A 15,538-nucleotide genomic window follows, 5' to 3' on the forward strand; every position below is an offset into this window, starting at 1 on the left:
ATAGATTTTAGAATATCTGAGACAGCAGAAAGGTCCTTTAAGCAATTCTCCCTTAATAGTTTTCTTTTAGCTAATGTTTTGCTAAAACTGACTGACAGTGAACTTGAGATCAATGCTCTTTGGCAAGTGCTTTGAGTGTTGTTCTTCTGAACTGCTGGTTACAGACCCATGTGCCTTAACAGAGACTTGAGGGTTGGATTATCGTTCTTGTGTGAAAGCTAAGAGACCTAACCAAGAAGAGCCTAAAGAGAAGCCACTCCACCTTGGTGATGTTACAGGTAGGCTGAAAGGCCATTTCCGTGGGTCATGGTTCTAGTACCTGGGTGTGTGGTAGACACCTCGAGGCCAGGCATATGGAGTCTTACTGGGGCCCAGGATAGAGAACTTCTGGCCTACTCAGAAATGATTATCTCTAGATAAAAGGACTGCAGTGCTTTCACTGTCTTTGTATTTTCCAGATTTTAAGACATATTACTTTTGAAATCTGAGCGGTGGTGTGCAGAGGGAGGAGGACCTGGGACACTGTAGATGGGGACAGGAAGAGGACCCTGAAAGCATAGATGATGTAATGTGACAGTGAGGCAGCAGTGTGGCTAGGACAGGCACTGGGGCTGGGCCTGCAGGGTGGCAGGAAGCAGGGACAACTGCCAAGGTCAGTGGATCACTCAGGAGCATCTGAGAGCCCACCAACCACAGACTAACCACTCACATTGACAATATTTCATGTGAATTGGCATTTCTAACTGAAGTGCTGTAATCCTCACGAAAAGTGATATATTTTCCATTTGAGGGGACACCGAAGAAGTAAAATGCATTTAAATGAGGTAATGAGGTCACTCTCCAGCATCTAGGGAGCAATAAGAACGGGCAAGTTACGCACAGCCTGTTCAGAACTACCAGCAGAAGGACAAAGAGTTGCCCAGGCTCCAAGGGGAGCTTCCCACGGTGACTCACTGGGCAGGGCTTTGGGCCTGAGGAGTTCTGGGAGCCCCCTACAAGGCAGACGGGAAGGTGTGCCTCAGTAGGTCTATGCAGCACCCATCAGGGCTATGAGGATATACCAGCTGGTTTTCTGCTGGGATATTCAGGAGGAAATTAGGGCACAGGCAAGAACTGATGCCATTCTCATATCCTGCGTGCTCTCACTTCTAGGGGACCACACTGTCACTGTAGCTCGGGAGGCCAGGGCTCTCCTGCTGCCATGGTCCTGGTGAGAAGAATATGCTATGTGATTGCACTGTCAGGAGCAGAAGGGCTGTGTTAAAGCTGTTGTAAATAGAAAGCAGATCCTACCTATCTTTCTGGAAAAGATACCCTGAATGAACCCAGATCTTTTTCAACCATGACTTGAAACCAGAAGCCAGCGGGTCCAGGAGTAGTTTCTTGCCATAAGGGAACTTCTGGGACCTGTGTCGCAAACCCCTGTCTCTGAACAGGATGATGCCCACAAGGGATATGGCATCTTTCTCAGGATCTCTCCTGGCCAAGTTGGCATCCAATCAGAGCCTTTAGCATCAGGCTGGAGCAGTGGTTGTCAGCCTCGGCTGATTCTGCCGCCCCGCGGCTGTTTGGCAATGTCTGGAGACAGTGGTACTGGCATCTAGGGGGTGAGAAGCCAGGGGTGCTGCCACACACCTCACAATGCACAGGAACAGCTCCACAACAAAGAATTATCTGGTCCAACTGTCACAAGCGCTGAGGTTGAGAAACCCTGGGCTGGAGGAACCTGTACTCACCATCCACAAACTGAAAAATCCCCAAGATCCCAGCTGGAGCTGGGTTTAAGGAAGTAGGTGACAGGAGCCACTTTCCTGGATCCCAGAAAGAGAATGTGCTGCATTTAAATACTTTTACATCTAAGGCTGAATACTTGAGAGGATTTTGTAGACAACAGTTATGGTTACTGGTACCTAATTTATTTACCCAGATTAAAAACAAAAGTGAACATTGTTGTTGAATGACATTTCTGCAGCTAGGAGATTAAATCAAACAATCAGTTGACTTCAGCGTGCCTGACGGCTCTTCACTACACACTAAACGCCACATCAATCGTAAGACAGATTCGCCAGTACTGTTTTCATTCCCAGTACTCGCCAAAGAGGAAACATTTACAGAAATAAAAAAATGTTTTAAAAATTTGGTTGAAAGGTTTCAAGAAGGCGGAATTCAGAGGAACTGCTTTTCCTTTAAAACAGATCAAAAACAAAAAAAACAAACTTGTTGCTGTTGAGTTGATTCTGACTCCTGGCGACCCCTTGTGTTACAGAGTAGAACTGCTCCACAGGGTTTTCTTGGCTGTAATCTTTCTGGAAGCAGATCACCAGGCCTTTCTTCCATGGTGCTACTGGGTGGGTTCAAACCTCCAAACGTTAGGTTAGTAGTTGAGTACAAACCATTTGTGCCACCCAGGGACCCTGAAAACAGATCTGTGAGAAGTAAAAGCTGCCTACAGTCTGAAGCAGAGCACTCACGAGATAGTCTCTGGGATATCTTCTTCCTTTTTGAAGCGACCTGACCACATCAGGATCTTCCGCTCCCAATCTGTAGGTTTGTGTAATGGCACCTTGTGGCTGTAAGAGTCTACGAGAAAAACCCGATGAGAAGTCTTACTTATCTGAGATTATGACTCCCAAACTTAGCAACAGTAAAATGCTGTTTGTGCTTTTCAGCTATTCATTAAACAGAAACACCAAGAAACCTCAAGCTGATAAGAAGTTTCTTTGAATAGACTTTCTCAGGATGTCTTCTTTCTCAAATGAGACTCCAAAATCCCGTGAGGACAGACGTAAAATGAAAGCATTATTTCCCAACAGAAGCCCCAATCAAGCAAAGGTGAAAGCACACCACGAACGAAGATACGAAGGTAAGGGTGCACTAAGGGAACAGTGTGAGGAGCTCGTCTGACTTCAGAATAAAGGAAAGGTTGTAAGATAAGGTCAGATTGTAAAAGGCCCTGAATGCCAGATAAAGGACTTTAGACATGATTTGGGAACTACTGTACATTTTGAAGCAAGGAAGAATTAATGTCTCAGGAAGATTAATCTGCACAGCAGAGGAAGGGAGAAAGTAGGGGACAGGGCAGAATGGAAAACACATCCAAATAGAAAGTGGTAAAATAAGGGTGAGGTGATATGGTCTGCACTAGAGTTTAAACAATGGGAAGAGAGATGAAGGGGCCAATGTGAGAATGACCAGAAGAATTTGGGGACTGATTAAGATGAAGAAGAAAGAATAACGGAAAGCCTCAAACTTGGATGACGAGAATAATGACTGCACTGTTGACCAACATAAGGAGGCTGTGCGAAGAACCAGTTACGAAAGGCAAAAGCCTGAATGTCATTTGAGATTTGTTGAGCCTGAAGGGAATTTATGCCATCTGAATAGGTTTTACTTAGTTTCGATCGTAAGTCAGGAGTGACAAAGGGAGAGTTGGTGAGAGTGATAAAGAAGAGTAGAAGCCAAGGGCTGAGCCCTGGGGTATGACCAAAGAAAGGGGACTGGAGATAGCGGCAGCAGAGGGAAATGGAGTGGCCAAAGGAGCAGAAGAACAAGAAAAGTACAGAACCACAGTGTTATGGATTGAACTGTGTCCCCCAAAAGGATATGTTGAAGTCTTAACCCCTTTGTCTGTGAATGCGACCCTACCTGTGAATGGGACCCTGTTTGGAAACAGGATCTCTGAGGATGTTGTCAGTTAGATTAACATGAGCTCACAATGGAGTATGGTCAGTCCTAATCCTAAATGACTGGTGTCGCTATAAAAGAGAAGAAGACACACAGATACAGAGAAAGGATATCATAGGATGCTGCAAGTCAAGGAATTCCTGGAGCTACCAGAAACTAGGAGAGAGATATGGAACAGATTCTCCCTCAGAGCCTCAGAAGGAACCAACATGGCTGATACCCTGATCCTGGCCTCCTGGCCTCCAGAACGTGAAACAATAAATTTCTGTTCTTATAAGCTACCCTATTTGTGGTATTTGGCTAACAACCCTAGAAAATTAATATGCACAGAATGTAAAGAGAGTTTTTGACAGGGGAAGTCGTTGAAGAAAAGGGGCAGAATAGGTCAGGGAATCAGAATGTCAGGTTAGAAGCACCGTGGAGATAATTTCCAGTTCCCATCCTCTGCCTTCATCTCCCTTGCAGACAGATCATCTCCTTGAATGTTACCTACACCTCATACTCATTCCCACCTCCATACCTTCGCTTATGCTGTTCCTTTCACCTAATCAGAAGACCACAGCAAAAGGAACAGAAAAGTCACTAGGAAAAAAATAGAGAACCAACAGCAAGAAAAGAAGTTTGGAAGTGTAAAAATAGTGCTGCTGTAGTCTTGTCCCTTAGCCCCTTCAATGCTTGACACAAGTCTCTCTACAGGTTTTTTTTTTTTTTTTTTTTTTGAGCATTTTATAGCAATACATACCCATTACAGAAAATTCAGAAAATACAGATGTGAAAGAATAAAAAAAAAAAACCATCCATAATCCTATTGTCATAGATAACTACTACATTTTTATTTTGATATGTTTCTTAAGTCTTATCCCCACAAGCATGCATGCATGTATGTATTTGTGTATAATTTATGTGTATCATGTTTGGGCTTACATGTAAGATAAAATCTTGCATCCTGCTTTGTTCGTTAACATTTTCCATGCTAGTACACGGCTTCTGTAAGTACCATTTCCAATAGTTGTATAATATCCCATCAAGGCGATCTAACATACATAGTTAATCATTCCCTGATTATTTGACATTTAAATTTATTTATTATTTTCCCATTATACATAAATAATGGGGGCATCTTTAAACTCAAGTGTTTTTTTGTATACAGACTTATTTCTTAGGCTAGATCCCCCAGAGGCCAAAGAACATGGGCATTTTTAAGCTCTTGATAAATACTCCTTGGAGATGGTTCCTCTCCACTCACCAAGACCTGTCTGGCCCAAGTGTACTCCTACGAAGAAGCAGCAGGCCAAACACTACCTGTGACAGTTTTATATTATGCCCCTTCTTCCCAGAGTGGTGACAATGACAAGCTTAGGCATACGACTGGAGCGAGCTAGACTTGATGCCCAAGTCAGAGCTTAGCCCTGGTTATATTTTACCCAAACATCAATTCTTGATTTGGCTCATCTTTGGAGCCCCTTAAAAGATAATTTCTAGACCACTATTTACTTTGGGGTATCTATGTTCCTACAAAACACTCCAGCCCAGCCCTTGAGGTAAGAGAGCAATGAAAATGACAAACGAGGAAAATGAAATCATTGCTACATGTGAGAGCATAGGCCACGTAAGTACAATTTAGGGGCCTGGCCTGCATGATAGGATGTGATGTGGGAGCCCCTATGACTACCTCTCTTTAGGGTCTTTTGATTCCAGGATGTTCTATTCTTTGGGTGCTGCCTCATCCATAACTGGAAAAATCCAGGAAAACTTACGGGATGGAGCTTTTGGACTTTCCTGTGGTTTGGTGCAAAAACCATTTCTTCTCTTCAAATCAGTGCTTCTGGTGAGCCTTATAGACAAGGAAACATCTCTTTCACACGACCTAAAAAAACTTCCTAGAAAAGAGAGAAAAATGTTTCAGAGAAAGAAAATATGTGGTTTTCTCAAAATGAGAAATGCCTACAGATTATATATTTCATTTATAAAATTAACTCATTTTAAAATAAATATACTATACTGTATATAAGGTACATATACTATATTTAAGGTGCTATTTTAAAATATACATGTTTTGCTGATTAGGAAACAAAATAATTTACAAGATACAAATTTTATCAGCTTTAACTTTTATGTAAGTACTTCTCTGATGTATCTTGTTAAACATTAATGTTTCTGGTAGCAACATTATGCATTACGGCACCAGGGCTGGTTAGTAGAGATTAGCAACCTTCCAGAAGTGATAAACCAAGTGGCTATCAACACTGTTCTGGTAAACTCTGGGTAATAGGCTGCAATGGCCAGCAGGGGGCTCTTCAGAGTCTTGCTCCTTCCAAATCACAACTCCCCAATTAGAAAGTTTAGATGTAGTCATTAATTATGTGTAATTTAAAAAACTACACAGTTAACTTTTTGAATGTAAAATTTTAAACACATACAAAGTAGAGAGCAGCATAACAAACCCCATGTACTCATTACCCAATCCAAAAATCCAAATCTGTTGCTGTTGAGTTGATTCCGACTCATAGCAACCCTATAGCTTCAACAATTAATACGTGACTGATATGGATTCTGTCCCTCCAAAAAGATACATTGAAGTGCTAACCCCTGTTACCTGTGAACATTAACCTATTTGGAAATTGCATCTTTGAAGATGTTACCCGTTAATATGAGGTCATATTGGAGAACCAGCTGCCCTCGAGTTAATTCCAACTCATGGCGATCATATGTGTGTCAGAATAGAACTGTGCTCCATAGGGTTTTATTTTTTTTATTGCAGTGACAATATACATAATATATGCCATCTAAACACTTTCTACATGTACAATTCAGTAACACTGGTTATATTCTTCAAGTTGTGCAACCATTCTTGCTATCTTTTTCCAAATCATTCTGCTACTATTCACAGAAACTCAATACCTCCTAAGCAAAAACTCCCCCTTTCCACCTTCTTCCCAGCCCTGCTAACAATAATTTTTGGTTTCTATGTATTTGCTCTTTTCCTATAAGTGAGATCATACAATAGTTGTCCTTTTGTGACTGATTTTGCTCAACATGATGTTTTCAAGGCTCATCCATGTTGTGGCATGCATCAGGACTTTCTCTTTATGGCTGAGTAGTATTCCATTGTGTGAACACACCACATTTTGTTTATCCATTCATCTTGTTGGTGGCCATTTTGGTTGTTTCCATCTTTCGGCTATTGTGAAAAGTGCTGCAATAAATATCAGCATATAGGTTTATGTCTGTGTTCCTGCCTTCACTTCTTCTGGGTATATCCATAGGGTTTTCAATGCTGATTTTGAGTAAATCACCAGGCCTTTCTTCTAAGGTGCCTCTGGGTCACCTTGAACCTCCAACCTTTTGGTTAGCAACCAAGCACTTAAACCATTTGCACCACCCAGGGTCTACCATATTGGAGTACCCATTGCCATCGAGTCGATTTCAACTCACAGAGACCTTATAGAACAGAGTAGAACTGCCCCATAGGGTTTTCAAGGAGTGGCTGGTGGATTTTTGCTGCCAACCTCTTGGTGAGCAGCAGAGCTCTTAACCACTGCGCCACCAATCCAATATGGGTGGTGCCTTTATACCAGAGGAGAAGAGATACAGAGAGAAGACAGCCATGTGACAACACGGCAGAAATTGAAGCTGCAAGTCAAGGCCTTATAAAATGAGGTGGAAGTGAGCCCTCTGCTGCTGTTTTTTGGATGTTCATAAAGCATTAATTCTAACTCTTCTTATATGCCTGTTAGAATTCACCAAGGAGCCTGGGTGGTTAAGGGCTCGGCTGCTAACTGAAAGGTCAGCCATTCAAAACCACCAGCTGCTCGGGAGAAGGATGTGGCAGTCTGCTTCCGTAAAGATTACAACCTTGGAAACGCTATGGGGTAGTTTTACTCTACCCTATAGCATCGCTATGACTCAGGATCGACTCGATGGCAGTAGGTAGAATTCACCACTGAAGCCATATTGGCCTGGGCTTGTCTTTGCAGGAAGCTTTAAAATGACTAATTTGACTTCTTTAGTTGTTAGGGAAATTTATTCAGATTTTCTCCTTGACTCAGTTTCAGTAATTTTTGTCTTTCTAGAAATCTATTTCATCTACTTAATTTTTTGGCATACAATTGTTGATAGTATTCCCTTATAGTCCTTTTTATTTCTGTAAAGTCAGTAGTAATGTCCCCTCTTTTATTCCTGATTTTAGTATTTGTGTCTTCTATTTTTTCTTGGTCAGTCTGGTTAAAAGTGTGTCAATTTTGAGGATTTAAAAAAATCAGCTTTTGGTTTTGCTGATTTCTCTATGTATTTTTCTATTCTCTATTTATTTCCCACTCATTTTTCTTTATTATTTCCTTTCTTCTGCTTGTTGGGGTTTAGTGTGCTCTATTTTTTCTAGTTTCTTATGGTGGAAGGTTAGGTTACTGACTTGAGATCTTTTTTTTGTATATGTGTTTACAGCTATAAATTTCTCTCTAAACACTGCTTTAGCTGCATTCCATACATTTTGGCATGTTGTAGCTTCATTTCTGTGCATCTCAAAATATTTTCTAATTTCCTTTGTGATTTTTTTCTTTGGTCTATTATTTAGGAATGTATTGCTTAATTTCCACATATTTGCAAATTTCCCAAATTTCCATCTGTTGTTGATTTCCAGTTTCATTCAGCTGTGGTTGGAGAATAGGCTTTGAGTAATTCCAGCTTTTTAAAACTCATGAGATTTGTTTTGTGGCCTGACATATGGTCCATCCTAGAGAATGTTCCATGTGCATGTGTGAAGACTGTTTTCTGCTGTTGTTAGGTGGATTGTTCTATGGATGTCTGTTAGCTCTAGTTGGTTTAAAGTGTTGCTCAAGTTTTCTATTTCCTTGTTAATTTCTGTTCACTTGTTCTATGCACTATTGAAAGTTAGAATACTGACATCTCCAACTATTATTGTTGAATTGTCTATTTAATTCATCAGTTCCGTCAGTTTCACTTCATGTATTTTGGGACTGTTGTTAGGTGTTTATGTTTGTACTTGTTATGTCTTCCTAGTAGATTGATCCATTTGTGATTATGAAATGTCTTTGTCTCTAGTAACAACTTTTGTCTTGAACTTTATTTTGTATGATATTAATATAGCCACATCAGCTCTTTTGGTTAAAATTTACATAGTGTATCTTTTTATATTCATTTACTTCCAAACTATTTACATCTTTGAATTTAAAGTATGTCTCTTTTAGACAACATATAGTTAGATCATTTTTATTTATCCGTTCCGTCAATCTGCCTTTTGATTGAAGAGTTTAATCCTTTTACATTGAATGCAATTACTGATAAGGCAGGATTTACCTGTGCCATTTTGCTGTTCATCTTCTATATGTCTTTTTTGTTTGTTTGTCTGTTGCTCTCTTCCTCCATTATTGCTTTATTTTGTTATTAAATAGTTTTTTTTTTAGTATTCCACTTAAATCTCATTATCATTTCTCTCACTATACTGTTTTATTTTCTTAGTAGTTGCCCTGGGGATTACAATTAAATCTTAATTTATAACAATCTAGTTCAGATTAATACCAACTTAATTTCAATAGTACACAAAAACTTGGCTGCTATATAACTCAGTTCCTTTTCACCATCTATGTTGTTATTGCCATGACAGGTACATCTTTATACATTATGAACCCATCAACAGTTTTCTAATTATTGTTTGATGCAGCTGTCTTTGAAATTACATAGAAAAGAGTTACAAACAACAAAAAACATTTATACTGTCTTTTATGTTAATCATATATAGTTACCTTTACCAGTGTTCTTTATTTCTTCATATGAATGAGTTAATGTCGAGTGTCCTTTAATTTCAGCATGGAGGATTTCCTTTAATATTTCTGGTAAGATAGGTCTGCTAGTGACAAATTTTATTTTTGTTTTTCTGGGAATGTCTTATTTTTCCTTTTTTTAGTTGTAAAATATATATATCACACAATATTTGCCAATTCAGCATTTTCTAGGTGTTTTTTCCTTCATAGTTGAAGGATAGTTTTGCTGGAAACAGAATTCATGTTTGGCAGTCTTTTTCTTTCCGGACTTCGTATATATCATCCCACAGCCTTCCAGCCTCCATGGTTTCTGATGATAAATCTGCTGTTTATCTTACTGCAGAGCCCATGTACGTGATGAGTCACTCCTCTCTTGCTACTTTCAAGAGTCTCTATTTTTGGTTTTTGAGAGTTTAATTATAATGTGTCTAGATGGAGATCTCTGAATTTACTCAGAGCTTGTCGAGCTGCTTGGATGTGTAATGTTTTTTCATCAAATTTGGGAAGTTTTTGGTCATTATTTCTTTAAATAATGGCCCCAAACTGTCCCTTTCTCTCTTTTCTCTCCTTCTGAGATTCCCATTATGCTATGTTGATATGCTTGATGGTATCCCAGAAGCCTATCAAGTTCTGTTCATTTTTCCTCATTCTTTTACTCAGATTAAATAATCTCTATTGATCTATCTTCAAATTCACTGATTCTTCCGCTGTTGAGCCCCTCTAGTGAATTTTTCATTTTCATTAGTGTACTTTTCAACTCCATAATTTCTACTTGGTTTTTAAAAATTTCTATCTCTTTATTAATATTCTCTATTTGATGAGATGTATTCTCATATTTTTCTTTAGTTCTCCAGGCATGTTTACTTTTGTTCTTTAAACATATTTTTAATAGTAGATTGTCTATCTAGTAAAACCAGTCTCTGGGCTTCCTCAGGAACACTTTCTATTGACTCCTTTTTTTTTCTTCCTTCCCCTGTGTATGGGCCACATGTTCCTCTTTCTTTGCATGTCTTGTAATTTTTTTTGTCAGAAACCGGACATTTTAATTAACCTAATACGGTAACTCTGGAAATCAGATTCTCCCTTTCCCAGGGCTTGTTGCTGTTGCTGCCTGCCGCTAGTCGTTTGTTTGCTTGTTAGTGACTTTGCTGACCTAATTCTGTAAAATCTGTATTCTTTGTTTTGCTTGGCCACAAAAGTCTCTGATCAGTTAGCTTAGTGGGCAGCTAATTCTTAGGCAGAGATTTCCTCAAATGCCTTGCACCACTAAGTTTTGCAGCTTTTGCCATGGGAGTTCTATGTGCATGTTGGGGCATGCCTTCTACCCTTAGCCAGCCAGTTTACAACATTACGTTAGCCTTCCACTTCTTGTTTGTGCAGGCACTCAAGGTGAGCCACAGGGCTTACAGACTTCTTAAGTCTTTCCTGGGCATGCACACTCCCTGGACATATTCTATTATAGGAATATGTCAGAGCTTTTCAAAGCCCCCTATAAAGATCTCATTCTCCAGCTTTTCCTTTTTTTTCTCCGTCAGCTTCTTGTTTGCCCCAAGTGTTATCACTACCTCAGGCTGCTGTGATGCTGAACAAATGCTGCTCAGTGTTTTCAACAAATACCCTGGGAGGCTGTTCACACTGAGTAAACTCTGAGTTGGATGAAATAAAGATAATTCTGCAAGTAGGAGTTTCCAGGAAACTGCCAGAATGGCCAAACAGTAACAATTCACGGGGGGTGGGGCTTTTGGTGAACTCCAAAGCTGTTCTGCCCTCTTCATTGTCTGCTTGGCTTCTGCTTTTCATAGCTACTGTGATTGTGAGGCTGTTGGTTTTCGAGACTACTGTGGAACTGGGGAGAGGGGCATAGAAGTGAGGCAAGTTATAATACCACAAGTGTCTTAGTCATCTAGTGCTGCTCCAACAGAAATACCACAAGTGGATGGCTTCAACAAAGGGAAGTTTATTCTCTCACAGTCCAGTACGCTACAAGTCCAAAATCAGGGCATCAGCTCCAGGAAGCTTTCTCTGTCGGCTCTGGAGGAAGGTCCCTGTGATGCATCAGTCTTTCCTTGGTCTGGGAGCTTCTGTGCGCAGGAAACTCAGGTCCAAAGGACGCGCTCTGCTCCTGGCACTGATTTTCTGGTGGTAAGAAGTTCCCATGTGTCTCTGCTCGCTTCTCTCTTTTATATCTCAAGAGATTGGCTTAAGACACTATCTAATCTTGTACATATCATCAGCATAACCTCATCATAGTGATAAAGTTTACAACACATAAGGAGATCACATATAACCTCATCATAGTGATAAAGTTTACAACACATAAGGAAATCACATCGGATCACACAATCATACAATACTGGGAATCATTACCTAGCCAACTTGACAGATATTTTGGGGGGCCAGAATTCAATCCATGACAACAAGGCTTGCTGTTCTTACCAAGATTCAGTTGTTTTTCTTGGATAAATGTTCCTCAGATTGTTGCGAGACTTCGGTTATTTTCCAAAGTTCTCAAAAAGTTCAACAGTTTTTGGCAGCATTTTCATTTCTTTATGTAGGAATGGATTGCTTTTAAGGAGGAATGGATTTTCAGAGGTCTTCACTCTGACATAAAGGAAGTTGGAACCTCTATTTGTGTGAAGATCTATGGTTACCTGCAGTCTGATTTCTTTAATAAGTGGCTTCATGTAACTCAGTTTTCTAGGTCTCTCATCCCAGACCTGGTTTGTCTGGGTCTGGACAACCCCACCACCTAGTGGCAGCAAGTGTACACTATAAGGAAAGGAGATAAATTACAATTGCTCTTAGCTTGTTTCCTCATTTTAAATGTGAATCCTGCGGTATTTACCAGAGGCAATGTGAAGATTAAATGGGAAAACAAATGTGAGAGCACCTGGCAATATGCCTGAAACACAGCAGGTACTCCAAACGTTAAGTTCATTTTTTGAAGCGCTATTTAAAATGTTTATCTTTTAAACATTTCAGAGGACTTAATCAATTTTACCCCTAAGGTGGTCAACATTTCTTACCAAGGTAATTATGCAGTTAAGTGGGTATGAGGAAAGTCTGTGAAACTCCCCAATCATTTTGCATAGCTCTCAGAATTAAGATAAACTTCTTTAATGTTGTGATTCTCAAACTATATCATGTATCAGAACCACCTAAGGGGGTTGTTAAAGCATAAATCACTGGGCCCCGGACCTCCAGAGTTTCTGAATCAATAGTTCTGGGGTAGAGGCTGGAAGTTTGCATTTCTGACAAGTTCCTATATGATACTGCGGCTGGTCCAGGGACTACACTTTGAGAGCCATCACCTTAACGTGACCTACAAGGCCCTATCTCACGCCATGCTGCAGGCACTCAGAAAGAAAGGAACAAGGTTAACCAGCAGCCAGCTAAAAGGACCCTACTCGGTAAACAGAAACAGAAAAGAAGCAATAATTATTTCCTTAGATAGCTGCCTCTCCCCATCCCTCTTAATTAGATGGAGGCAGTTTAGGAGAAGAGAAGACAATACGTTGCCTCTCAGCTCATTTTGGGAAATAATGATGACGCAAAAAGGCTAACGTACACCCACTTCACTTCATGTTTGGAGATCTTCATTCATTCAATAAATAATAACTGAGTACTTATTGTGTGCCAAGCATTGTTCTAGGCAGTATACAAAACAAATAAAAAAAATCTTTGCCAATAGAAACTACATTTTACTGGGGAGAAACTAAAAAAAAAACAAAAACAAAAACATATATATATATACACACACACACACACACACACATACATATAATGTTAAGTATGCCAGAGAGAAGAAATAAACAAGGGGGAGGTGCAGTGTTTGTATGTTTGGAATGGGATGTATGTGTGAAGTTTTAGACGGGGTGGCCAAGAAAGTCCTCTTTGAGAAGGCTACTTTTGAAGGAAGGGAGGGAGCTTGCTATGCAGATATATGACTTAAAAATATTCCAGAGGGAACAGTAAGTGCAAAGGCCCCAAAGTGGTTCTAGGGACCACCAAGAGGAGGCCGGTGTGGCTGGAGTGGAGTGAACAATGGGAAGAAAAGTAGGACTTGAGGTCAGAGAGGTACCTGGGGTAGAAGCAGGGGGTAGAAACCAAAAGGCATGAGAGGTTACCTAGATTGGAACATAGCTTCCAACTTTTTCTTACTGCAATTTCATACTGGAGCCAGTAACTTTTACCTTGCTAAAATATAAACAGCAATGAAAACATACAAACACGATCTCATTATGTTGCTGTTATTGTTGTTAGGTGCTGTGAAAATAATTTTTAAAAAAATGTTATCACTAAAAAACATAAAGTATGGGATGAAATCTTGGTTTCTATTTTGCAATTATAAAATGAAAGCATAAAACAATTTTTAGTGCCATTAACATCTTTTTCTATTTCAAAGACATAGAAAATATTCCACCAGGCTTCCAAGCCAGAAATTTTCCATCCTCTAGTGGATCACAATTAAAAACAAACAGAAAAAAAAAACAGCCCTTTAACCCTCTGGCTGCGCTGGCAGCCTGTCTTTGGCTGACCAGTTCTACATCCCCAGGGTCCTAGCAGGAAGTCAGATGAGGCTTCACAGCTGCCTCTAAAGCTCTGCCTGGCAACTGGCTGGTTAATCTTAAGAGTAGCGCTCGAACTCTAGTGTACATCAGAACCTCCTAAAGAACTTGTTACAACACAGGTTATCTGACCCCATTTTCCAGGTTTCTGGTTCAGCAGGTGTGGGTGGGGCCTGAGAATTTGTATTTCTAACAGTTTCCCAGGTGGCGCTAATACTGCTCGTCTAGGGACCCACAACTGGGAAACCAGTGCCGTAGAGATACTATTGCTGCCTAGAGGCTGTAGTGGGGTGGCTGGGATGAGGCTGGTTCGAGCACTGGCTTCTACCCCTGGTAGTTTCCCCCTTTCCAACCTAATGGTGCAGAGAAGTGGGGATGTCTTTTTCTCAAAACCTTTCAAGCTGCTTCTGGAGACAACCATCAGAGACGTGACCTAGTACATGATCATCTCTAGGACCCAGTGGTCGGTGGTGATAAATGAAAGTTCAAGAAGTGCTGGAGGGGAAAGAGACCTTTAGGAGACCATCTAATGTAGTTTCTGGACCAGGTTGTCAAGATTTGTTGACAGGTGTGTTGCAAGTAGTCTGTTGCTAGCTATGAAGTTTGCTGATGATTTACTTTAAAAAAAAAAAAAAAATGGCATTTGTCAAAAACCCAAAATTGTACATCACAAAGAGCTTTAATGTATGCAGATCTGAAAATATCAGTATGATGGTGAGAGATCTCGGGCTGAATGCAGACTGTGACAAACCTATCCACCTGTATTACAGATGAGTATCCACATAACCTCGCCTCATAAGCTCATTACCTTCAAGGTGGGTAACAAAGAAGCTGACTTAACCAACTTTGGAAAACATGATTTTGACTGGAAACTGTAAGGCTAAAAACAAAAAGAACTATAAATAAACACTGCACTCTAGCTGGTAAATTTATTTCTTACAGAAGCATGCGTGTGCTAACAATTATGAAAGCACAAGTATACTAAACCAACCCCAACCCGCTGCCGTCGAGTCAATTCCAACTCATAGTAACCCTATTAGACAGAGCAGAACTGCCCCATAGGGTTTCCAAGGAGTGGCTGGTGGATTCGAACGGCCATCCTTTTGGTTAGCAGCTGCAGCTCACCTTAGCTCTCCACCACTGTGCCACCAGGGCTCCACAAGTATACTAGGGTGAAACAAATAAGTAAAGATATGGTAGCTAATGACAAACAGCTTTGTCACTATCAGAAAAAGAAATTCCAAAATAGGGCTTCAGTTGGCACCCCTGCTGAGAATGTGCATTTCTAGCAAGTTCCCAGGCAATGCTAATGCTGCAGCTTAGAGACCAATTCTGAGAACCACTAGTAGAGCAGTGGTTCTCAAAATTTATTACACATACAAATCACCTGGGGGTCTTGTTAAAATGTAGATTCTGATTCAGTATCTCTGGGGTGGAAATGCAAATTCTCAGCAATGTCTTAGGCTTGGGATCTCTAGAGGAGCAAAACCACTGTAGCGTGTATAT

At 40.3% G+C, this 15,538-nt stretch overlaps 1 protein-coding gene across 1 annotated transcript in view; it reads right to left on the reverse strand.

Annotated features, from left to right (window-relative positions):
* FAM162A (family with sequence similarity 162 member A) overlaps nt 1-15,538 on the reverse strand; it is a 33,053-nt gene that overhangs the window by 2,086 nt on the left and 15,429 nt on the right. The window contains exons 2-3 of the mRNA XM_004373723.2: nt 5,442-5,564; nt 2,472-2,580 (exon numbers count right to left, since the gene is read on the reverse strand). Of these exons, the coding sequence (XP_004373780.1) occupies nt 2,472-2,580; nt 5,442-5,564 (232 nt within the window). The remainder of the gene's footprint in view (nt 1-2,471; nt 2,581-5,441; nt 5,565-15,538) is intronic.

This window comes from Trichechus manatus, unplaced genomic scaffold, assembly GCF_000243295.1.
Source record: "Trichechus manatus latirostris isolate Lorelei unplaced genomic scaffold, TriManLat1.0 scaffold00026, whole genome shotgun sequence".
Taxonomy (NCBI): Eukaryota; Metazoa; Chordata; class Mammalia; order Sirenia; family Trichechidae; genus Trichechus; species Trichechus manatus.